This window comes from Monomorium pharaonis, chromosome 3 (assembly GCF_013373865.1).
Source record: "Monomorium pharaonis isolate MP-MQ-018 chromosome 3, ASM1337386v2, whole genome shotgun sequence".
NCBI classification, from domain to species: domain Eukaryota; kingdom Metazoa; phylum Arthropoda; class Insecta; order Hymenoptera; family Formicidae; genus Monomorium; species Monomorium pharaonis.
The window spans coordinates 23,875,682-23,902,091 of record NC_050469.1 but is presented as its reverse complement, the minus strand read 5'-3'; the positions used below and the strand labels follow the sequence as shown (position 1 = coordinate 23,902,091).

The following is a 26,410-nucleotide window of genomic DNA, read 5'->3' as shown; positions in this document are numbered from 1 at the left end:
TTGTTGGACCCTAATAGATACGTCACATTTTTCTAAAAAATTCCGCGACTTATATTAAATTGAATCTCTCAGAGCGACTTCGAGGATATAAACAGAATTAAAAAGTTGACATGCGATAGGGGGAAAAAAAAACGAAAAAAAAATTCCCATGAGGAATCGCAAAAGGATAGGTATTGAAAAGAAGACTTCAGAGACCACGAAAAGAGCGCGTTTTTGAAGTCGTGACTAGAAGATGTGTGGCTCGTAAGTGCGAAAGAGATGCAAAGGTGTATCGGTGCATCAGTGATGGAAAGGATGACGTATAAAGTCGTAATTTTACTCGGCGATGATAAACACGATCGGATCGCAGCTGATCCGTCGCGCGATATCCGTCGCGTAACTTCGTCGAAATCCCTAAAAAGGGACGAAATACACTTGCGCTTGATGCCCGGCGTTCCATACAGTTTTAAGTAGATTTCAAGGTTCATCTACGCGCGTCGCGCCGCGTAATGCGTCGACCGGCGTGCATCGTTATCTGCTCGACGAAGTTTGCTTAATCCTTTTAACGTCCCTCTCTCTCTTTCTCTCGTCCTCCTGTCGGTTTAAACCATTCGCGCAGTGCAGGCGGCGACTCGTTGCACGGCCCGGTTAGCTGTCGCCGGCTAATTCTTTAAGGCCATTAACGAAGCTGCGCTAATAAATCGTAGAAACGGTCGCGCCGCCGCCGCGCCGGTGAGCCAATTCTGTAAGTAGAAACGACGGCGTATCATTTATTTAAAGGAACCGGAATCGATACTCTCTCTCTCGAGAGAGAGACGGGCACGGATTGATCAAATCCTAAGACGTGGAAGCCAATTTGGTCCTTTCATTTGTCGCGAAGCTTGGAGCTTCGACGGTCCTTGAAAAAGATCGGCTGTAAAGCGGACGAGATGAATTTGAGAGAGAAGGAGAGAGAATCTCCTTTTTATTCTCCGCTTATGTTTTTTATTTTCCACGTTAACTTCTTTTTTTATATTTTTATTCTATTTCTAAAGTAAATATCCCTTAATTTAGTCATTAACTTGTGTCTTTTTTGAACCGTATTAAGAAAGTCAGTAATTTAAGAATGCGAACTTTTCTCTGAGAACTATTGACTTCAACTTGTCGATTGTTTCAAGTTGACCCAATTATACCTCATCAGATTTGATTTCCTGGCGCGTGTTTAAGAACTAACAATTGTGTTTGAACAATTTTTTAACGCTTTCTCTTCCAATTTAATTTAAATCAGGTCTGACGTACAAATTCGTCTTCGATCGAGCCCGACAGTAGACTGATTATGAAATTTCATATCCATTGTGAAATATTAAATTATTATTATAATTATTAAACATTAATTAATAATTATATAAAAATCGAAACATACGTGTGATATTTATTCCTACGATAATATTTAATTCTTAATTAACCCAACTACACTTTGATTTTAATTGTAGTTTAATTCTGTTTGAATAATTTACCGTATCACACGTCATTATTCTTTCGATCTGATTTTACTCAAAAATGAAAAGCGCTGTGTTGTATGCTAATTTCGTTAAACTGCACGAAGAATACATAATTTATTCATAAAACTAAAAGACCACGCTGTAATTACTTTCACCTCCTTTCTGCTTCGTGCATTCTGTACTTTTCTCCCTAACTTTATATATATATATATATATATATATATATATATATACATAAATAAAAATACATAGGATATATATATATACATACGCCTACTTCTACCTTTGGCATTACCGTTCCTGAACTATCTTTCTTCTTACTGCTTTCTGTATCTCTTTCTCCTTTGTTATCGCCACCTCTCTATTTACCGTTTTTCTTTCCTTTTTGTTAGAAAACGCTTTTATGGCTTCCGCTTTGTACTCTCTCAGCACCTTTCTACTTTCGGTGCTTGGCTCCGAAAGTCTGTCGTATGTTGCAATGTTGCGTCTATCAAAAGCTCCTAAAGTCCTCATCTGTGGTCAGATGTATTAAATCGTAAGTGCATTTAAAAAACAAATCCTCTTACTTACATACATAGTATATTACATAAAACACGCATAAGCAGCTGTTCGCGATGTCGCGGCCATTGTGTTCGGCGAAGGAACACCTTAATGAGAGCCATTCACCGTAACGTAAATCGCGCACGTTAATCCCGCCACTGTTAACATCGTAAAGAAATATCCATTGTTTGCGTCGCGGGCAACAAAGCTTTGGTTTTAAATAACCGATTATATGGGATTCGCTGAAGATTACCTGCGGCTATGCAGCACGATGTTTCGTATAACTTTTTCTTTTCCGCGCGTACGCTCGAGAGTCATGGAAGCGTTTCTCAGGATTTCGCCGGCATTCCTCTCTTTTCACCTTTTCCGTTAAAGGTCTCGAACGAGAAAGAAAATTGCGTACTTCCTTCCGGTATGCAGTCGGCATGCCGCAGGTTCAAAGTCGCGAAAGAGGAGCGGAAACTGACGGGGTGACACGCGAACTGTCTTCCTTTTTTCGCGTCGTATTATTACGCCACGTAGACAATGTCGCTGTAATTACCGCATACCACGCCACTGCAACTCATTGTACGACGTTAACGAAATGGCGAACTGTGCCTTCGAAAGGAAGATGTCATCCGGTATTTAGATCGGTAATATGTCTTCGTCTTGACGTCGCGATTAGATACGAATCGTAGCATTTAAGTTTCCACGAAATCTTCAGAATTCCTAACCGCTGATACATCAAACGTTAGCATCGGGCCAATTGTGATATGAATACGTTTCTACGTATACTGTTATAAAAAATCTATGAGTCGGAATAATTTGTAATTTCTGAGCACAGAGCAAATGTCGAAACTCGCAATGGTAACCTGTACTCAGTAAATGTCCAGTTCTGTTTTTCAATTATTTGCAGTCAGTGTATACAGCCAACAACAGTTGTAGTTCCTCTCAACGCACGAAACGTGCATACTATATTTGCCATGATCGATGAATAACTAGAGCAAAACAAAGCACGCCACGACAGAGAGATCGATTACATTTCCGTTGTTCCGTTGATATAAGTAGCAAGTATGTGCGCAATATTTATATTACGTATATTTTAAAGTAAATAAGAATTTTTATGCGCATCGATTTTATACCGAGTAACTAATTAAAAATAAAGATAATTTTTTTTACTTTCGAAGACGCCACATCATGAAAAATGTCATCTAATATAATGTTATTTAAAAAATATAATATGTATACTCTTTCGATCGTTCTTTTATTTATGTATCAATTATAATAATACTAGCGATGTAGACGTAGAGTGTTAATACTACTAAACTCAGATGATTTTATAAAAACAGGAGCTAGTACACGATATATCTGCTCGCGGAACGCGAAATAATGTGTCGGTGGAGAAGTGCACCGGAGGCGCAGTTTGCTCGCAATTGCAACACACATCACGTCAGATCTGTGTCACGATCTTCGTCTAACTCGTATCTCCTCAGAACAATATAGTCGCTGTATGATTCTTCGAGGCGGGATCGTCGCTGCCAACTTTTATAACGTTCATTACGTCATGGGGAAACCGCGCGCGCGGCAACGCCTGTTAACACGTCATGGGGGTCATCGATGATCGGCGCACCTACGCCTTCAACTTCGTCAGCAGCGCCATGTAAACATGAATACGGCGTAATAATAGTATCATTGATCCTTCGGAGATACATAGATTATATTAGATAACGCAGTACACCGCATACTCAAAGTATTCTGAGCACTTGGATTTTTCAGGATGTTTTTAAATAGAGAATATTAGAATCGCCTATATCTTTTTCCGTTTGAGTATTTTCAAACTCAGTAATTAATTCTTGATTTAATATTGTTAATTCTTGTATACTTTTTATTTATTTTTCTTTTGCCTGTTCTTTAGCATTTCTGTTTGTATTTTCTTTTGATTATATTTTTTCATGATGTTGCATCTTGTCTTCAAGAGAAACACAACTCAAAATATTAACACAAAATCTAGATAAGGCCAACGAACAGTTATAGATCTTAGTGCTCAATAACATATTTCGTATGTGATTTCTATATATTTTTTAATTTTTTTTTTTTTTTTTAACTGTACGCTACAACTTTTGGTCTTAAAACGCAGTTTTTATGTTTTTTAAATTATTTACAATATTAAGTTTTTATAAAGGAGATAAAAACTATTGTTCAACTATAGATAGAAAATTACTGACTAATTAAATAATATCGCTAAAAATAATCATATTTTTTGTGGATATTACTATATTTGATTAATCAATAATTTTCTGTTAGGTTGAAAAATAGTTTTTCTTGGAAACTAAACATTTTGAGTGTTACTTTTGAAGAGATATATATTTTCTATAAAGATGTATGTACATTGCATGAAATTTTGTCTTTAATTTGCTACGTATAATTTATTCATATGATATGATTTATACTTGTTTATTTTTGGAGAATAATTCTACGACATATATAATTCGAAACTATATTCCATTCTCTTATATATTTTATAAATTAATGTGATTTATATTTTAAAAATTACATAAATTTTTCTGAGAAAATTCTTCTCAGATAGAAAGATTAACTAATTTTGAAAAAAGAGAGAGATCCGACAAATGAATTCTGAAATAATCGTAAATCCGTTTTTATTCTCTTTCTTCGTTAACACAGAGTGTAGGATAAATTATGGTACTGATTCGCGCTGTGAGTAATTGAACTATATTCGATCCCGACGTATTTTTCGAGAATATACGTTATTATCACTGTCATTCTTCATGAGCGGAACACTCTGTTAACTCATGGTAGAGTAAACGTTTTAATCCTCTAGTAGTACTTACGTCATTTGCACTGACCTAAGTACTGGTATTACTGACTCTTTCTTGCACTACGTTTTTTGTACATAAATCTGTATTTCATGAACAACGAAGAAGGAATGTGGGATTTTTTTCCTCTCATTCTGAAACTTGAAACTGTTTTCTCTATTTTCTGTTTAAGAAAAGGGCAGTCATTCTGTGAGATTACCCTCAGGGTTAATAACAGCGGCGATTACCGGTCGTGGAAATCGCGAGGTGCACGCGGTGCAGCCACCTCGATGAGGTCAAACACCTCGCCGTGGCGTATTCTTCGACGAAGTGGGTCGTGGCGTGGTTTCTTCGTTTTTCCTTTTTATTTTCCTTTTTTCCTCCTCGGTCCGCCTCGCGGAAAAATCAAAGATACGCGAGACAGGAATCCTTTCTCTCCCTCTCCCCCCCCCCCGTGTCGCGGATCGCAAGGGAAGTAACGGTGGAGGAAAGTGCTGCGAGGAAGGTGTGAGTAGCCGCCGGAGATTTCTCTAACGGTTAAAAAATAGACGGCCGACCTCTGACATCAGCTTACCGTCTGAGGATTCGTCTCGTGCGTGATTCAGCCTTGTCTTGTGATACTCGGGTATACATCGCTATTATTTAGATTATTGCCGCTCCGGCTGCATTATTTAGGCAGACCCGCGCAAATCCTCGGTACTCAACGGTAATCGTATCAGTGCAGGCTCCTGAAAAATGTATTCACGTCTCGACTTCAAAGTCGAACCGGAATCTGTAATCCGAGTCTTTTTCTGGCATACAACGCGACTTGTTATATTAAAAGCGACACGTCTAAACGTTTTCGTTGAAAATCAGGAGTAACATGAACGTGATTCACGCCAAGAATAACGTTTCTCCGAAATTATTCGAAACTGTGTTGAGAATGTGAATCTTTTAAATGTATGTCTTTTTTTATTTCATTGAATTACAAAATTAATTAAGATTAACCGAAATTGATTAATGGTATATTTGTACTTACTATCTAAATCTCGTAGAGAAAAATATCTCTCTGAGGAAAAGTGAAAAAAGTGTGGTAATAGCTACCTAATGTTGAGTGAAATAAATTAAATATTTGGTTAATATAACAAAAAGCAATTTTACTTTTCTAAATATTTAACAAGTATTGTTCAATTTAATTACACCTGCTGAATATTTAAAAAAGTAAAGTTACTCCATGTTATATTTAGCTAGCCGTTATCAAACTCGATTTTTTTTTAAGTGCTTTTTCATTCTACGGGATTGAGAGAAAATACGAGCGTCATATAATACCATTGATTATTTGAAAGAGTATATATGTACAAATATAATGAGCGAATTTATTCGCGGATTAAAATACACGGATCTTTGTAGCTTTAAAATTATACGTTAGCCACGCGGGATAATTTTATGATATAATTCCTAGTGATTATATTTATTCGTTTTTTGTCGATGACGCGAGCGCACAGAAAATGTACGTATGAATAAGTTATTCGAAATATCGACGAAGTATTTTAGACGAAGCCGAGACGAGTCAACAGCTCTGCTCTCATTCTGCGACTCGATTTATTAAACTCCCTCCTCCACCACTCTCTCCGTCCTCCTGTACTTTTCCGGGGAGGAGGAGGATTATCGATTTTACAGGCGGGCGGTGACCAGTCACAATGGTCGTGGCTGCGGTTCGGAGGGTAAGAAAATTCGTGTTATATCAATTCAGCGGACGCGCCGGAATCTCTCGTCGTCGCATTCCGCACACGTTTTTTAATAACCCCAGGCGCGGGGCGACGTCCCTGTATCCCTGTCCCCCTCGCCGCGTCCCTCGTCCTTTTCGTGAAAGCAGGATCGGAAGGAGCGTCACCGCCGAGGAAGCACGAGACGGTTTTGTCGTGTGACGCGCCGGGACTAAAAATAAGACGTTATCGATCGACAGCCGCGGCGATCCTGCGCTACGAGCGAGTCGATGAAGCGATTGCACATTGCGGCACTTGCGAGAGAGAGAGCACGAGGGAAGACCACCCTGCAATATCGCCGAGGGAACGTTGGCTGCGTTGTGCTTGATCGCTTGTCCCGTAGTTGCGGCAGGGTCGTGTAGCCAGGGTGGCGGCTACTAATTCACGAGCGTGTTCCACGTAGGCGGTGAATTGAATTAAAGCAGGCTGAAAGTTTGCAGCGCGGTTCAACACTTTCAGCTACGTAACTATAACGAGGACTTGTACCTCCTGTCCCAGAATTTTCCAAACGTTTTTTTTTTCACTTTCGGGTTTTTCTTCGTTCGGAGTTTTTTTTTTGGTAAAAATGTTAGTTTTTAAAGGAGAGTGATCGATTAAAAATACCAGGTAATCAGATAATTAATTCTTTACAAACTATGGAAGATAGCAAAATGGATTGTTTAAAGAATCTTAATATTTTTGCGGTCGTGCAAAGAGAAAAAGAAAGAGAAAGGGGGAAAGGGAGAGAAAGAAAAAAAGAGAATTGAAAATGAATTTTTACAAGTACGTATAAATTTTACGATGAATAATTCAAGTGAACTCTCTCGAATTCTGATTTCTTTTTTATTTCCAGAGACCACAGCCACAATAAAAATATGTTTCTATTTATTATTATTCGAACAAAAATACAACCTTTTTACTTTTTCTCTTTAGCGAGCATATTGAGAAAATTGATATTTTTTAAATATTCAATATTTCAATGTAGCTTTAACATTTGCTTTTAATAAAAATAAGTTTAATTTAAAATTCCATTAAAATGAAGTTTTCCGTAAATAGAATAACGAATTAGTCGTTTCATTATTAATTTTTTTCCTCTACGAAGCTTATGAATTCGCGGACGGCTCTTCATTTACAGTGGCATTATAATTCGAAAATTATTGGAGTGCCCCGACATTTCAGCCAACACAAGCAGATTTCACATGCGAGCGCGCGCCGTTGTATTTTCCGCCAATTCCGCGGTACTCAGTATTACAATGAGAACGGAACGTAATATTCTGCTTGAGTGTCTCGTGTTTCGAGGTAATGAATAAAAAATGAGGCGAATCGATCACATCTTGCACGCCTCGCGCGATTCCATTATTTTTCCTGGCGACGTCGTCGTCGTCGTGGGCTATTGTCGGCGGGATCAAGGTTGCCACGCGGTTTGTCGGCGATTATTGAGGTATTAAAAATATGGCGTTGTACGAGCGCGGAGGTAAAAGGGCTCCGTCCAGCGCGCCGAGGTCCGAGTGGAGGATGACGCGCTACGCAGGGTCGCGCGCCGGGGGTTGTGCGACGAGAGGGTCGGTTGATTTAATAACGCGGCCCGCTCGAGCGAAGCACCAGCTCCGAGTGCCGATAACCACTACCACCGTGGCTGACGCACCACGTGCTAGGTCTCCGTGTCTTTCTGCAGGAGTGTGCGCTAGGGTGTGCCTCGTACATATCGTCGTGATGAGTATACGCCGTACGAACCAGCGGTTCCCAAACCGTTTTAACCATATGACAAAATTCTCAGGGGATTCTTAAATAATTATTATTACAATTATCAGAAAGATTAGTAAGGGGACAGTTTATTTCGAAAGTCAAGAACATTGACTTTCTGGAAAATCACATCGTAGTCACAGCAAAAAGTACAATAGCTCAAGAATAACAGATTATATACCGTGTAAATCGGTAAACTTTGCTGCACCAATCGAGAAGTACTCAGAGAGAAAGATTCCATTAGATTTAATAAAGTTTAATAAAAGCAAAGAAATATACTTTTTGGAATAGTCGAACCAAACTATTTGAAGAAACTAATACGATTATTTGATTATTTATCAATAATGTTATTTGATTCAATGAATCAATACTTTTTTCAGTCAATGAAGATAATATTTTGTATAGCATTAATTGTTGTTTGAATAAATTAATTTAAATAAATAAATCTAAATAAATGGAAGAAAAAATATTAAAAGAAATCTTTCTTTCTGTGTATATGCAAGTTGCTCCTAATAGAAATAGTGTCAAAATAAGATACTTTGTAGAAATTTTGGATTATATAATACGTTGACTTTTTAAAAAATCTACATATTTCTCAATATATTTTATTTGACATGTGTCTGTGTCGAATAAGCATTACGTAACTGTCACATTTCAAATGGACATAACTTTTCTTTTTTTTAAAAATGTACCAATTACTTATACAGCTGACGGATGCATAAACGTGTGGAAAGGAGAGCTAACATAAATATTACTTACCATATATCTAGAAATATGATATAAAAATAACTGCAATTTTTTTGAAGATAGCGAGAATGTTTGCACTTCACCAATAAATTGGAGGCAAACATAAATTGTTATTAGACGAAAGAACTTGGAGAAAATGCGCGATCATTCTTTCTCGGAGAGAATGCAATTTATGTGTAATTTTCGAGAATGCACAACAACTTTACTTCAAAACTCAATAATTTTCTGAGTCAAAAGCTTAACTTTTATTGATTTTTATATAGATAACAATTTTGGTTGTGTTAGGGGAAATATCTCTATGATTCACCTTTATTTTACCTTTATTTAGATAAATCTGCACGTTTTATTGCAATTTGAACTTTTGCTTTACGGTAATTAATAATCTCAAAGTGTCGCGAATGTTGGGAACCTTAGGGATGACGATCATGAATGATCGTGAAGCGTGCAACGATCGTGAACATACGCCCACACTCCGCGTCCGGGGCTCTGCCCTCTTGTCTGTCGTGTCACGGACAGTGAGAAAGTGAATATTAAACCTGCGTGCAGAAGAGGAAATCGCCACGAGCTCGTTAAGCATCCGCGCGCGCGCGCGAGATGGATTTTAATTTTAGAAAATTAATTTCAGCCAGCTCTCCCGACGGGAATTGAATTAATCGTTAGGCTATTCTGACTCTGCTTTGCTCCTCGAGACGTTTAATGCTATACGCCAGGGTTATTTAAATTGAGGCACTTCCGGAGACTCTTTTTCTATGCAGAGAACAAAAAAAACTCCATGTGAACATTTACCGGTAGTCTCGATAAATTTTAACGGCGAATTAAGTCCGCGGGAAAATTCAGGAATTTGGTTTAAATGGTCAGTATAATTACGAGGAAACCGCAGTATAATTACGTAAACCGTTCAGTGTAATTGTAAGATTTGTGCTGGTGGAAAATATTTGGACGAAAAACCAAATTGCGCAAATCAAATGGGAAAATTTTACCACATCCTATATTTCGGATTACATCGATTGGAAACTGTGATCAATCAGATTACTCTTGGATCTTGGAATACCGAGGAATCACGAGTCAAAAGGATTTCGGGATATCTTTTCTAGTGTGTTTGAAGTTTCAGATCTTTGAATTTTTTGATTCCGAGTTTTCTTAAGCTTTTGGAACTTAAATTTCTCAACTTTTAGTTTTTCGAATCTACACTAACAGTCTGCAAAACTTTCGAACCTCGGAGTTTTTGTATTTTTGGATCTTTGAATCATACAATCCTTAAATTGCATAATCGCATAAATGTTGAAATATCAAAAAATAATTCACGGATAAAATAGCCATAGAATAATGGCCTTGATTAAAATGTGCTCAGTTTCCGTGTCGCTATGATTAATTTCGAAATTGCATCCGGTTCAATCAAGCGCCATTGTTTCTCGTATTTATTTAACCCAATGCCAAATTCACGCGCACTAAAATCGACCAAATCGATAAATCCTATTCTGTTTGCTTTCCACGAAGCGTATTTATTTTCCGCTGTTCTGTAGAATTACATCTCCTCGTTAACATAGTGACGTCTAATTTTCATTCCCTCGGATATTACAGCGTATTCTGAAAATATGAGATTATCGAAATACGTGAATTGCTATAAAACAATCATTTCTCATATTGCTGAATTGCAAACGTATGCTCGCGTGAATATTAAAATTTATATATAATATATATAGTTTTAAAATTTAAATCAATTCGTACGCTCGCGAGATCTCTTATATAGAATAATATAATGAAAATATTTTAAAATACATAAACTAAATTTTAAAACTTTCAAAGAAAAATAAGACAAAATACGAAATGTGTCTCTCAAAGCTTTTTTTCTATTTTTTAAAGAAAAGCTCAACTTAAAATAAACAATTCATAGTACTGAATAATTCTCAGATAGAATGGTACTTGGAAAATATTATTTAGAAAGTAAAGAATATAATATTACAATATTATGAGAAAGAATAGAGCTTTTATGAACATAATTATACTTAAAAATAAACGAAAGATGAACCCTGCTTTAGCAGGCCCTCAGGCAAATAATGCTGACGTTTATAGCTTTTTTCCCAAGAAAAATCTCGTTTTTTCTCGAGATCAAAGTCGTTATTTACGTAGAAACCAATAAGGATTAAGCTTTTGACTCAGAAAATTATTGAGTTTTAAAGTTGTAAAATCGCTGTGCATTTCCGTCTACGAAAATTATACTATAGGTTGCTGCACGGTCTCCGCGAATAAGTGATCGTGCATTTCTTTAAATATTTCTTTGAATTTATCGATGGAGTTGATTACTCTTGAACTCTTTCCGCTCTTGCTGCTTACCATAGTAATTTCTATTGTAAAATTTTCTCCCTGTATATGTAGGTACAATACAAAAACAACGGGCGTACAAAACAATAATAACGAGTCGCGCGCGATTGGATACATTGAGTGGATCGCGCGAGAAGTGAACCGATCAAGAGTGCGTCTACTCGCGACTACTAATTAATGCGCCCGTGCGCGCGAGTGGCATTTAATGAAATAATAAGCCGTTGAATAGTGCAGCAACTAATTAGGTGTTCACGCGACGTGAAAGTTGAATGTCAAATGCGCGCGTGGAAATTTAGAATTGCGCCGACTGAGGCGTTTATTGAGCCTTTAGCGCCCATTTACATGCATGTTAAGCGGGAAACAAATCGACTAGCAGCGGATATTGTGTAATACGCTCCGCGACAGCAAAATTCCTTTCATGAAAATAAATATTCGTGGAACAGGTCGTTTATTGATCCCCGATATTGTAAAATTCAATAACAGAGCTTTGTATCGTTTTTTGAAAATTACACGGATTTTTTTCACTACAAAATGGCATATTTAATTCCATTATAAATGACAGGTTATATATATGCGAGTTCGATTCATTATTCTTTTATTAATATTAATAGATAATTTCGTTCACTTTCTAAAATATTTCATGCGGTACATTATTAATATTTTATGTCATATTTTTTTGTCAGTTCGTCAAAAAGATCAATTTTTTAAGGAGTATTATAAAAATTTACTCCAAAATAATCTTCTTTCGTAAGTAAAGAAAGATGGGAAAACCACGTGCTCTCATCTCGTCCCTCTTATGTTAGTAATTGCACGACTCGACGCACAACGTATACGTGTGCGATATTTTATCCGTTCCTTTGGCGCGCGGCTTCCTCCTCGTTGAAAAGTGGCTTTCCGACTTTTTGCACCGAGGAAAAATTCGATGCCGGAGATTGGAAGGCGCTTTGTGAAACGACTTACCGCCGCCGTCTCGCTAATAACCGGGAGATAACAAGGAGATTTTGTTTATTCAGCAAAGTCTCTGTAACGTCGGTTCATGCACGCTTCTGCGAGGTGCATGTCAGCGACGCGCGATGAAATCAAACGCCGTTGTTTATGCACCGGTGCCTTTCTTCTGAGCCGGTCGTGGAGCTACGAGTCATCTCTTTCTTCTGAAGAATTTATATATACGCGATCATGTATTCTTTTTCTAACCCTCTAAAATGCGTAAATGCATACATTTTTTAATATACCGTTCTTCAAAATACTGAAGTATTTTTTGTTTATTTGAAATTCAAATTAATTTGTGTTAATATCAATATATCTAGTTACTTTATGCTATTTCATTATTATGTCTCTAAAATTTTATTATTAAAATAAGATATATTGCAGTGGAGAGATAGGTTCTCGAATAACTTGTAGAAAATGATGTACTAGAATGTCCTTTTAATTCGATCCTTTCTTTTTATGTTATTTATAGCTCGTGAAGTTTAGATATTTCTTTCCAAGAAAATTGATCTTAATTTTTAATAAAAGATCGCTTCGTTCAAAATATTAGATATCCTCGAATGTCGCGTGTACATTTTTCGTTTTCTTTTTCATCAATTTTTTATTATTATTTCATCATATCGGAACTGAGCCACGCGGAAGTTCCGGGTGTATATGCAGCTTAATGTGCGCTTTCTCATGGGAATAGTTAGCCCGTATTACAGTTAGTGCAGTGTGCAACGTCACCAGCCCCCTAAATGTGCGGCTCTGAGGTGGTGTTGAGCAAGCCACGATGCCGACCGCACACGTCCCAGGAGATTCCGTCGCTGATATCTCCAAGTAATTTCCGCTAACGAGGAAACCATTCCGAACGGAAAGTCGTGTTTTCGAGGAAGAGAGAGAGAGAGAGAGAGAGAGAGAGGGAGGGAGGCATGGAGAGGGGAGGAGATGGTGCGAATATTGACATAGCTAAGCAACGAGATGTTATTTTAATTGAATCTTGCATGTCACATGCTGTAGACAGATACGTAATGAGTACAGCGATGTATTTTACTTTTTGCAACCGTGATTTCCATTACAGGAGAACATTCCCTCAACTTAAATCTCTTAAAGTATACGCTAACTCTGGAGGAAAGATACATTTTAAAAACTGTTATTTCATTGTCAGTCAAATAAAAACAATGGATAAGAATAATGGATTTTATTTGTTGAGAGAAAATATCTATATGTATAAAACAAATAAGAACTTTTTTTTAATATATCAGGAAAAATTACATAACAAGAGAAATTCAAAATCTTTTTAAGAATGAGCCAGAATATTATCAATTATATCGGAATTTAAAAAATATATGTAAAATAGATTATGGAAATATTACAAACTTAGCTTGATGAAGCACAACAATAACAGCTACTTTAAAATAGAAGTTAAATTATTATTATATTTTTTCTTTAAAAATGAAAAAATACTATCTATTTTAAAATTTACTCGAAAAAATATTATCTAGATTTTAGCTAGCGCAAAATATATTATTGTATTTGCAATATTTAAAAAATGTTGGTATAAATTGATTTAAAAAGAAATATTTAAATTAATTCTAATGTTTTATGATATAAAATTTATATTAATTCTAAATTCGAAAAAATACACAATTATTTATTCTCAGAGACTTGCTTCAATTTATTTCAGGTATTTATTTGCAAAATATTGTGTGTGTGTGTGTGTGTGTGTGTGTGTGTGTCAAAAGAAAATACATAAAATAAATATGATGACATAGGAAACATTTATACATATATAATATATATTATATGGAAAAAACCACAAAGAAACGCACTAAAATGATGTTGAGGTCAATTCAGACTAAAAATTTCTGAGAATAAATAAATGAATTAAAAAAAAATTTTTAATCTAACAATTTATGTTTGATTTATCATCTTAATAAAAAATAGTTTCTCCTATAGAATAAAAATTTATTTCTATAGAGTAAAAATTGTGTTGCGAGATTTAGAGAACAGAATATACATATAAGTGTATACTGTTATGTCAGCTTGCATTCTCGATGGTATAAATGATTACTTGTATTCAAAAACATACAAACAGGTACATATAGTTGACAGAAATATAAACATATTGCATTCGCTCCAATTTTTGAAAAGTGGAGCTCACACGAGTGTGTGATTTATTCCATCAATAAATTGAAACAAACATAAATTGTTATCAGACAAAAGTAACTGAATTGATGAACTCGATTTATTTTCTATTTTTCGAAATTTTTCTTACAACTTTATGGTAACTGCGCATGAATATGCGTGAATAATTTTCCGTTTGACTTTATTTATATGCTTACAGTTTTGTCACATTCGTATTCAATGATATTTTCTTGATTGTGTTAACTTTGTATTTCAATTAGACATGATTTCTCGTATTTACGAATATAAATAATTATAATTGACGAAAGCAGAGAAATATAAATATATTTCTGCATTAATATTTGAATAATAGAACTTTGAAATGTTGGTGCGCAGCAAATAAACAAATTAATAAATTATAATTAATAAACAGGCGAAGGTAATTGCCCCAGAAATTATATTTAGAGTTTTCTTTAAAATTTGCCCTTAATTATGCAACTATACGAGTTTTCAAATTGAATATTTTACATTCGTTTTTACGTGTGGACTGTGAGAGATTATTAGATTAGAATATTAGTACTTAATATCGCTAAACGATAAAGAAACTATGTACAATAATGAAGGTCGGTTTATCGAACAGCTTGTGCCGCAGGTATGTTCAAGGTTACGAGCTTTTTGGATACCACCTCCTCTCACGTAAAAGCGAATGTAAACCGCAGGATGCGCGTATCACGGACAACAAGTCCGGAGTACACTGGACACACACCACGTTTGGGCTAGTCGATAAGCCGGCCGCAATCTGTGGCGTGATCATGCCGAACTCCGAAAATGCTATTGCAACGTATCGATCTACCGGAGAAATACAAAGCCACGGCGCTAATAGTTCACGATTATAGAATCGCACTCACTCTTGTGATACCTTGCTGTTAAAAAATGCTGTGATAAAACTGTTGCATACTGTTGATAAAGTGTAAACGCATAATGTAATCGAATAGAAAAGAGTCTCAAATTTCAAAAATTTGAAAAATACATTTATTCCATTAACTATATAAATAATTTAATTTCTATAATTTTGAAAGAAAATATACATATCTGACTTTATCTAAAATAGCCATAAAAATATATAATTATATGCAATATTTATTTACAGTGTATTTAATATTACGTATAGCTATATATATACTTGTCAAATTTTACTATAGATAAATATAAGAATATAACATAAAAATTCGAATTTAATTTAATATTTAAAAAATAAAAATATTCTTAAAACAAGAATACTCTTTTTTATGTATATTATATATAATTTGAACAAGATAATAATAGCAATTTTTGAAATATGTGCAATCTCACCCTTAAATGCTATATTTTTAAATACAATATATATATATAATATTTAAAAAAATTTTATTTATATAAAAATGCTTTATAGGTGGAAACTGATAGATGTATTTTTTATATTAATAATATACATAATAGCATGTTTCATAACATTTGAATATTATCTTATTTAAGGATGATATTTATATATTTCATAGATAGTGTACATGCAATTGATATAAAAGCAATATTAATATTAATTTGCATAAAAATTTTCTTTTTTAAACGCGATAATTTAAAAACTTTTATTGTTTGTTTTCAAATATTATCTATGTTTTTCATAAAAGATATCGGTTTCTGTGTTTTAAATGTGCTTACAATCAAGCCTAACTTGCAGTCAATGTTTAATTTGCTGAAATTAGAAATAAACTTGTTCATTAAAGTGGCTAAATCTTGACAAATAAATGTTTTTAAGTCTCGGATGTGTATGAATATTTTTGAACCATGCTTTAGTTCCATAGAATGTACTAATTTCGTAACGATTGTTGTTACTATTGATAAAATTGATTCTATTATTATTCTCTAGATGGAGAAATAAGTAGTTTCTCATCTTAAAAATACATCAACAATTATATCTGTCAAATGAATATCAAGTCTTTTATATAGTCTATTGTATATATGTATATAATAATATATTAATATGAGACATTTAATAATATTAGTATCTAATTATAGTACGATAAACAGGTCAATATATTGAGCCAAAACAAATTATCCTAATACAATATAATTTATTAAATAAAAAATATATATAATTATAAACGCGACTAAAAATCAACTGTGCTAAAAAAGTTAAACAAATTTCGAAACGTTTCGATTATACATAGTCCTCTTCAGTCGTAACAAATTGCCAATATTTATGAACTTAAACATGAGTGAAAAAATGAGTGTTTAAGTTCATAAATATTGGCAATTTGTTACGACTGAAGAGGACTATGTATAATCGAAACGTTTCGAAATTTATTTAACTTTTTTAGCACAGTTGATTTTTAGTCGCGTTTATAATTATATATATTTTTTATTTAATAAATTATATTGTATTAGGATAATTTGTCTTGGGTCGATGTAGTGACCTGTTTATAATATTATTTTTGCTAAGCATTAACGAGCTCTTTATATTTGTTTGTTTCTAATTATTGTATGCATATTATTAGTATGAAATTAGTATATTATTTATAATACTAAATAAAATATGTAATTTACTTGCATTTTGCGTTATGTATTTTTTGGAAGGTGGGCAACTGCACCACCATAAATTAAAACAAACATAAATTGTTATCAGATTGAAAAACTTTGAAGAGAAATGCACACGCACTCAAAAACTTTAACTTATTTTTTTATTGTGAAAATTAGCTTTTGTGTAGCAATTTATGATAATTTTCGATGCTTTTGTTCCAAACGTATATAAGTAAAAAACAAGTTTGTGATTTACATTGAGAACATTATTTTATCTACTTGTAAGTTGTTATAATATCTTTGTATACAATATATAAACATGAACTATTTAAAAATGTTTGATTTATATAAAAATACTTTATAGATGGATGCTGATAGATGTATTTTTTTATTAATAACATATGTTTTGTAATATTTGAATATTGTTTTACTTGAGAACGATAAAGTCAATTAACTATAATAAATGAACTGTAAGTAAATTAACTGTATAAAGCCAATATTTTAATATTAAATTGTACCAAAATTTTCTTTCTTAAACGCGATACAATTTAAAAACTCTCACTGTTTCTTCAAATGTTATCTATGTTTTTGATAAAAAATATCAAGAAAAGATTCAAGAAAGATAGGTTTTTGTACTTTCAATATCCTTGCAATCAATGTTTAATTTAACTTGTTCATTAAAGTGAATAAATCTTAACAAATAAATATTTACATTTAAATAAAGCTTTAGATGCAAATATTTTTAAAAAATTCTTTAAATTCATAGAATGTACTGATTTCATAACAAATTGTAAGCATATATCGTTATCGACACTAACATTGAGTTTTCATTATTGTGCCCTGGAATCGAACATAAATAGTTTCTCGTGTTCAGAGATATACAAACAATTGTATATGTATGAGATGTATAAGAACTCTCAAGTGTTTTGTCTAATGTTTAATCTATTGCAATATCTACTATGTTGTACATATACATATATAACCATATATTAGTTTTTAATTATAATATTTATATTATTAGCACGTAATTAATATATTATTATATTATGTGTAACAGTTTTATTTTATTTTTTTGAAAGATGGGCAATTGTTTTACTAATAAATTGGAACAAATATAAATTATTATTAGGCAAAGAAACATTGAAGAAATGTACGATCACTCATTTTCGCATCTTTAGTTTGTTTTTCTAATATCAATATTAGCTTTTGTTTTAGCGATCTATGGCAATTCTCGTGTCAACGTCTTTTTTCCAAACCTGTACAACGAATAAGTACTGAGTAATTTACAATTAGAGATTTTTATATTTATTTGGTTGGAAAATGTTATAGCATTTTTTAAATACAATTTATACATGTATATAGATATGCATAAAATATTTTAAAAATTAGATTCATAAAATAATATTTGAAAGAGATCGAGAGATATGGAAATTGTGTGATAAATTGTATTTTTAAATACATTTGACACTTATTTACACAATATTTGAATATTTTTTTACTTGAGAACGATGTAAATTATAAATGAAATATAAACTGTTTGCATAAAGTGGTTATTTTAGACTTACATTTTAAAAATAGTTAATGTAAAAATGTTGCTCTAGAGGATATCAAACAAACAAATTTATGTAGCCATCGAAAGTTATCGGTTTTTTATATACACATATAAAACAAAAGGTAAAACATAGAGAATATTTTTTAATAATCTATATGTGTTCAAATAGTACAGTGAAATGAACAAAAATAAGAAATATTATTGAGTTTTGAGCGTGGTTTGAAATTCCGTTTCTCGGTTGTTAGCTTCAAGCCCGGGAAATTTTCCATCCGCGTCTCTGCCGCGGGGCAAACCTACGCTGGGGTTGAAACCTGTGCCGAGGGTACCCGAATCGCTTCCATACATAATGGCACGCCATGTCGCGGATCTGTCCCTGACACAGCAATGCGGATCGATGAAATGCAAAGCGCCGACGGCGTCGCGACGCCCCGGTCTCTATCGCGAATGGCCGGCCGGCCGGTGTCGCGATTCGCAATTTGCGAACGTAAACGAAATTATCGGCCGAACCGGCGGGCGCCGCTCTTCTGCCCTTTACTGCCACCGTTCGCAGACGCGTAATTACGTTAGCGCGAATTTTCGAAATGTATCGCTCCATTATAATGATCATGATGATAGCAACAGTCCGTGCGTCGCTCGCGCATATCTGATGCCACAGTCAATAATGACGTCGCGATGCAGTGTTGAATGTGCATAGGCACACATCTACGTGTTTTTAAAGATATGTTAAAAATATAAAATATCATGCTCTGCTTTACATTTGATGTTTAACGTGATCACCGGACAATCAGTCTCGATGTTGTATGCGAAATTTTTATGTGAAATAAAAATCGAATTTATAAAATTGAACGGCTGTATTTAGCACCAAGCGCAACAAACTAATCACCTAATACATAAGTGTCGCGTTTTCAGACTGATTTCTTCTCCCAAGAGTTCTCGAGTACACTCACAATATCACAGAGATGACTCACGAAACCAATTGTGTAGACAGGAAGTGAATGGTCATGTAAAAGTACTATGTAATACTTTGGATGCGTTTAAATCGCAAAACAGGTTCGGAAATATGGGAGTTAAGATACGAACTGGCTGCGCAGTCTCTGGAGACGTCACTGGAATTAGAGCGACAAAGTAAAGAGAAATAAAAATGTGTATGACAACCCTTTTCTTTCATTTGTTACGTTAAAAATTGATACAAGACGCATTTGAAACACAGTCAGTCAAGTAGAAATAAATGGAAGTTGAAGAAAAATGTTAAAAATATTGCTCTTAATATCTCTAAATATAATATTTTATCTACATCTTCTAATAAAATTCCTTTTTTAAATCTCTTACATTTTCTTTGCAACTTTACAGAAATGCAATTCTAACATGTAAAAACTTTCTATTTATCTTGGTAGAACATTATTCATGCATTCGTAACAATTTGTACTAATTGTTTATATAATTTTTCTTAAATAATATGTAATACGTTATATAGTTAATTTCTTTGTCCCTGCTCACTTGAAAAAAAAAAAAAAAAAAAACATCTCGAGATAATATCTCTTGTATGTATTCCGCGGCTTTCCGTGAAATTGATACTTAACTCTTCACGATTTGTCACTTTCGAACTTGACGTTGTCAGCTCTCGTTCCCTCGTGCCGTCGTGAATCCGGCACGCGAAGCGAACGCGCGATTTTTATTCGGGCGGATATTTTTCCACGACGACACGCCGCCGACAGTCTCGAAACCCCGTGTAGCTCGAAGCCATGTTCTCGCTTATGGCTGCGGCGCGCACGGTGCATGCCGATATTTACCAGGTGCACATCTGCAACCGCACATCCGCATGAGGAGACGTCGTCGCGTGATCAAAACAAATATAGGATACGTCGATGGCGGGGGAACGCGAGAGACGTATTCCTTCGCGTTTCCTCGCGAAATTCAATATCTGTCCCAAGATACTCGATACGACTCGACCTTGTCGAACGGAAATATAGATCGGCAATGCGGGGCACGTAGGTGATTTTAGCGAGATGATTGTATGCGGTCGAACGTCGCTCGGTTCGTCATCACGTGAGTCTCCGAAAAGGATTCCTGGGAAAGATCCTGGGTACGGGGGGGAAAATCGGAGAAATTGAAAACGGTCAGGGAGTATCGCGTAGAAATTACTTCCGCGAAAAATGAGAGGTTTATTGCCGCGGCCGCTGCTGCATATCCGATGTGAAAGTAATCGAACTTCCCTACCATAGCAAATTATTTGATATTACAGCGGAACGCGCGCTTTATATTGAAAAATCTTGCCGAGCAAATTCTCTCGTAGAACGAACCCGCCGCTAAAGCAAATTTAATTTGCCGCTAAAGCGGAGGTAGAGGTCTATCTCTAGCAAATATTGCTGTTGCAACGAAGCAATTCGCTGTTGCACGGGCCGCGATTGCGCGAGCCTTGAATGATACTGCAATTTTTATGCCCCGCCGCGGCGGCGGCGGCGGCACGAAGTCGCAGTTTCCTTCCAATAGGATTTTGTTACTCAATCTTATACATGTATAATAATCGCTCCGCTCGGGCGACTGCTGCGGAACAATATGTATATCGCCGACACCCGATACGACCGAAATTAATATGTTCTCCGCGGCGGCGGTAAACGAACGGCTAACTGTCCGCAAGTACCATGGCCTCCTTGACGCCCTAATGTATTAATCGACGATCGTCCATAATTATCGGGCATTATCGAGCGATATAATTAGTCACTCGTGTATTATGGAACGACGTAATTGTGTTGCTACTGCTCCGACGATTTCCTGTTTGCGCGCAAAAGTTAACCGTAACTGACGTTAACGCATCTCATCTCCCTAAACAAGCAAATACGAGAGATTCTTCAACTCGATCGGTGTCTCTTTTTAAGTGACACATGTATATGGAAACCCAAACATATCGAATCTCGGGTTTAGTATCGAGTTTCTTTACGTGATATGTGAGGTGTGTACTTTTCTTTTTAATATAAAATTATTATTGCGCGAAAAATGTTTTAATTAGAAATGAGATTGAAAATGAGAAATAAGAAAAAAAAGACCGAAGTTATTAAAATATCTTGAAAATTAACATTGGGATTTAGAGACATTTTATATACAAACTCATATAATCGGAGAAATATATTTAAAATTTATAGGATGAAATGTGTCATATTTCTATATAAGCGAGCCCTATATTAAAATATAATTTTGCTTACTTAGCATGGCGAAATAAAATGTCCCATTACGAGGATTTCGCTGCGAAAACGTTGACGTTTAAACGATTGGACGAGATTACAGGTTACTATCGATCGGATAAAACGAGTGAGTTTATGTCATCATCTTTAACATATTTTAACCGAGTCAGCATTCGTTTCCATTAGGGTTTTTTCTCTTCAAAATAACAGATTTATCTGCAAAGTCGAATTAGTCTTGCGGAAATAGTCGTGAATCGCGCGAAATTCAAAGTAGTTCATTATATATTAAATAAATGCGAGATAAAAGTAAAGTACTATGAAAAATACGCTGGCAAGTCTGTAAAAGTTACAACAGTTAATTGAAGGATACTCATTAATTCTTTTGTTAATCATTCGGATAAATTTCTTTGCTTTCTTATCTTCCTTTTCACGAAAAATAATTCAAAGTTTTACAAAATACATATAACAAATAAGTACGTAGCTTGTCTTATAAATAAATATTTACTGTATATTGGTCGATAAGTTCGCTATATTGCCTGGCAGGAAAGTTTACGTTTAATGGGAAAGAGGAAAATATACGCTTACTATAATCAAAGGAAAATACATACTTTGTGTGCGCTCTAGTCATGTCGGAATAATATACTCGATCGTCTCTTTGCAGCCTCTTTTTTTAGCCGCTTTTATTCGCTAAATACATTTCCTTTTCGTAAACTAGCCGAGATTCTTTTGGATCTTTTTTTTTTCTTTCTCTTAAATCAGGCAGCACCATAAAGTGAATAAACTACTTGGCGCATTTTGCCTGTCAAAGATTTAAATTCACGCGAGTAGGTACACGGTTATCCGGGCGGAAAACGTTTTAACCACCCCGTTTCCGCTCCTCCCGTTTACATACAGTCGCTTTCAAATATTCTCTCTCACTTTGTGTTGCAGGCGGTGTCGGAGAGGCTTGAATTGGCACCAGCTGGCGGAAGATCAGAGCCTCAGGTGAGTACCGTGAGAGACTCTGGTCTAATCTTATTCCCGTTTCGACGGAAACACCGCAGAATTATACACTTCGTGAAAATTCATCGTTGTTATCTTTCGTCCTTTCGCTCAAAGGGAACAGCTTCTTATCTATTTTATTAAATTATGTAATATACAAATCTAACAAGATTTATTGGATGTTTATTAAAGATTTAAATATAACGCAACACGTGTGATGTAAATAATGTTTAATAATATAAAAAGTAAAGGATAACATTTAAAATTTTCTTTTATTGTAAAAGTATGCGCCAGAGAAAAAAATATATTTCGAAGTGAAGTAATTAAGCATGTACATGCGTGCATATTGTCGTCTCTTGACCGACGACTCTTGATATATATAGTCATAAAGATAAAAAAAGCAATAAAAATGTTTATTAATCACCATTTGTCAAAAAACAAATAGACTGATCCGTCGTTAATTCAGACAATTGGCTTCCCAAGACACTTTGATGAAGCTGTTGACCGAGCCAAATGTGTTTTTGACTTGGAGACTAACACGTGCCTTTAATGACCATATCTTTTCTCAACAAAGGTCGCTACCTTATGTGAACCTGGTGAGGTGTATCTTGCACAACATATGGGAGAGCAGGGTCGATGGGTCTCCTCGACCGACAAGAAGAGCTGCATGACGGACAAGCTGGAGATCCTGGAGTATTGTAAGAAGGTAGGAAAAAAGTCTATAAGATCACGCGACCATTAAATTCTTTCACACTTTTACGTATAATGTCGGAGATCGGCGCTAGACATGTATGTAGTCGATTGAGTTATATATAGACATTAAAAATAGATCTCTGACATTTTTCTATTATCATCAAACTTTCTAGCTCTCCTCCAGTCTACGAGGAACGCGCGTAAATGTTTTGCTGGAGAGAGATTATTCGAGGTTGATAAAAGAAACATTAACGATCCAATGTTGCGCCATAGTCTATAAATTTATTATATAAACTTATAAATTAGAAAATCGTACGGTTGACTTCAATTATGATTGCACCCGGAAAATTTTGTGCTTTCCGAAACTGGCAAAATCTCATTTTTAAATATCGATGCACACAGAGAGAATAATGTTACCGCTAAAAATTTATCTGGCTCCAGATCCGAAAATAATTTTATGTTGGACCATCAAAATATGTTATGGAGCACGGGTGATAATATTATTGCAAAAAAATTTGACATCTTAGCAGCCAGCTTAAACATATAATGTAAATATTTTAAGTGCCCAACATAATTATTTTCAGTTTTTAACAATTATTGTTGCTCTCTCCGTGCACGCATGAGAAATCTCAGTCACGTCACGTTTTTTTCAAGCGTTAAACAAGAATGAGCAGCTTGTTTGTAGCTTATTAAAAAGGATTGACAGTGCGGATTAATGACGGGTAATAACGAGATCGTACGCCATTTACATTGGGAATCTTTCACAAGTAGAGCATGGTGAAAGGCGGGACTTAGCTTATGGATTACTGAATAATAACGTTCTCCATCCCGCTTCGTGCGGCACGTTCACGCGATCCACCGTGCACGTAAGACGGAGACGAGCATTGCGAGCAGTTTGCATATGCGTACGTGCCCGTGCTTGCTCATGCACGAGCACGAAAAGACAAGCTGTTGTCGCCTCTCGTGCTGATCGACAAAAATCTCAGCTTCTCGCGCCCGTTTCGGGAAACGTTGAAATGTAAATTATTCAAATTGGTATTTGAATTATTAGTCAAAGGAGATCGAGATCAAACTCTGGTGTTCGTTCTCGACTCGGCGACTATTTGGAGAGAAAATCGGGCCGCGCTCACGAACGAATTATTAATTAAGGGTTGGGCGTGTTATTTAACATTGCGCCCAAGGCAGGGCGCCGCCGCCGCCGCTGCCCTGCAGGCGGGATTAAGTCGTTTATAATCTTCCGGAGCCACGTAAATCGAATTTTCATCCCTTCGCTGACGCGCCTCAGTCGCGACAAAACACAGAATTACGCAGTTCGTTACCCTTCCCGCCGCCGTTCCACCGTGAAAATAACGTTAATCTCCGCCGATGACTTTATTGCCCCGGTTGCACAATCGTCGCGTCGCACATTACGCGTCGTGTTTCGCTTAAATCGCATTTCTTCGCGTTAATACGTGGAAGCTCGCTAAGTACGGTATTCGCGTGTTGCCTAATCTTTCCCCGCCCGGAAGCTCGCGAATGCCTCCGTTTAATCCCTCGCAGAGAGATTAAAAGAGAGGAATTTCCAAAGATCCGGTTATTTCAATCCTCCTTCAAATTAATCACTATATACAAAATAAGTTTCAAGGGAAGCTCTCGCAAATTTAAATTAAGTCTAAAAATTACGAGCAAAACACTGAAGACTCGTTTTGCAAGTGCTTTTATTTTTTTCTTTATCCTTATGTAAATTATAAAATTGTTAGTGAGTAAATTTAATAAGATTAAAGTCCCAACGTTGATTTCCATTTCAAACTCGAGATTACAAGAAAAAAAAAATATTTTACACAGCTGAATCGCGTTATATCGATCTCGTCGTGAAACTAACGTCGCACATAGCTCAAGTTTTATTAGATTTAATTAGCACATTACGCGAACGCTACTGCGCCGCGAGAACAGCTCGCCGAGTAAGGACGTGCGTTTTTTTTTTTTGCGCGGTCTCTTAAACGGAGATTAAGCAGTCGCTCGTTCGCGATAATAATAGGTTCACAGCGAGCGTGCGTGCATGCCCGATAATTATGCTCTGGGCGCGCGATTGCAGGTTGGTCGAACCACCTGCTAATGCGGTACTTACAGCGAGTCCCTCGATCCTGATTTTCGTTTTCTGTTTTTCCCCCCCTAGGCTTACCCGAAGAGAGACATCACCAACATCGTCGAGTCTTCGCACTACGTTCGGGTGAACGGATGGTGCAAGCCCGGGAGGACCAAGTGCAAGCTCTCCCGATGGGTCAAGCCCTACAGATGTTTGGGTGAGTGCTATCAGTACAACTTTCCTGATATTTCTATAACGCCGCAGGTATATATCGGAAAACCCGACTGACGTCGCGTGCCGCGGTCTTCCGTGAGTCCCTGTCGTCGGTGGGTGAAAATGTCCGTTCTCCCTCCCTTCTCCCACAGCTTTCCGCGAGACTAAAGATCGAATCTCTATAATTTCAGCGAGGTAAATTATATTTTCGCCGCGTGTAGGCGCGAGAAAGAAGGTCACGCCAATTTTCGCGTATATATACCTGTATATCGCGCGCGATCAATCTCTTTTTCGGGGTCCCGGAATAAACCGCGCGCGGTAATCTGTCACGGATAGTCCGCGCGAGACACGTAAAACCGCGAACTGTCTAAACGGGATATCGAAATCAATATAATAATGTAACCGTCGGCATATACGTCAATACCAACGGCAGACCGTGGACTCCTGTTTACGACAGCGTGGCACGTCAGCGTGGATCCCGATTTCATGTTCGCCGGGACTCATGGCGTAGCCACCGTGTGTATAACATCAGCTTGACGGTAAAAGTTCTCGCGAGACTCCCGCGCGTAACGTTCGATTCCTGTTGGTGTACTTGAAAATTGCAAGGAGAGCGCCGGGTGGGACCGAAAGAGAGATCGATCTCTCTGGCGACGGGGATTTAGTTATAAATTTAGCAGGACGCTCGATCTGCCCCGGACGAAAGAATTCAATTTGTAGAGTCAATACGCTGCGTAACGGACAACGTGATAT

At 35.9% G+C, this 26,410-nt stretch overlaps 1 protein-coding gene across 3 annotated transcripts in view; it reads left to right on the top strand.

Moving 5' to 3' along the window:
• Window positions 1-26,410, top strand: part of LOC105832169 (amyloid-beta-like protein) — a 50,878-nt gene that overhangs the window by 10,455 nt on the left and 14,013 nt on the right. For all 3 annotated transcript variants that reach the window (XM_036284783.1, XM_036284782.1, XM_036284781.1), the window contains exons 2-4: window positions 22,639-22,692; window positions 23,264-23,395; window positions 25,538-25,664. In XM_036284783.1, the coding sequence (XP_036140676.1) occupies window positions 22,639-22,692; window positions 23,264-23,395; window positions 25,538-25,664 (313 nt within the window). The remainder of the gene's footprint in view (window positions 1-22,638; window positions 22,693-23,263; window positions 23,396-25,537; window positions 25,665-26,410) is intronic.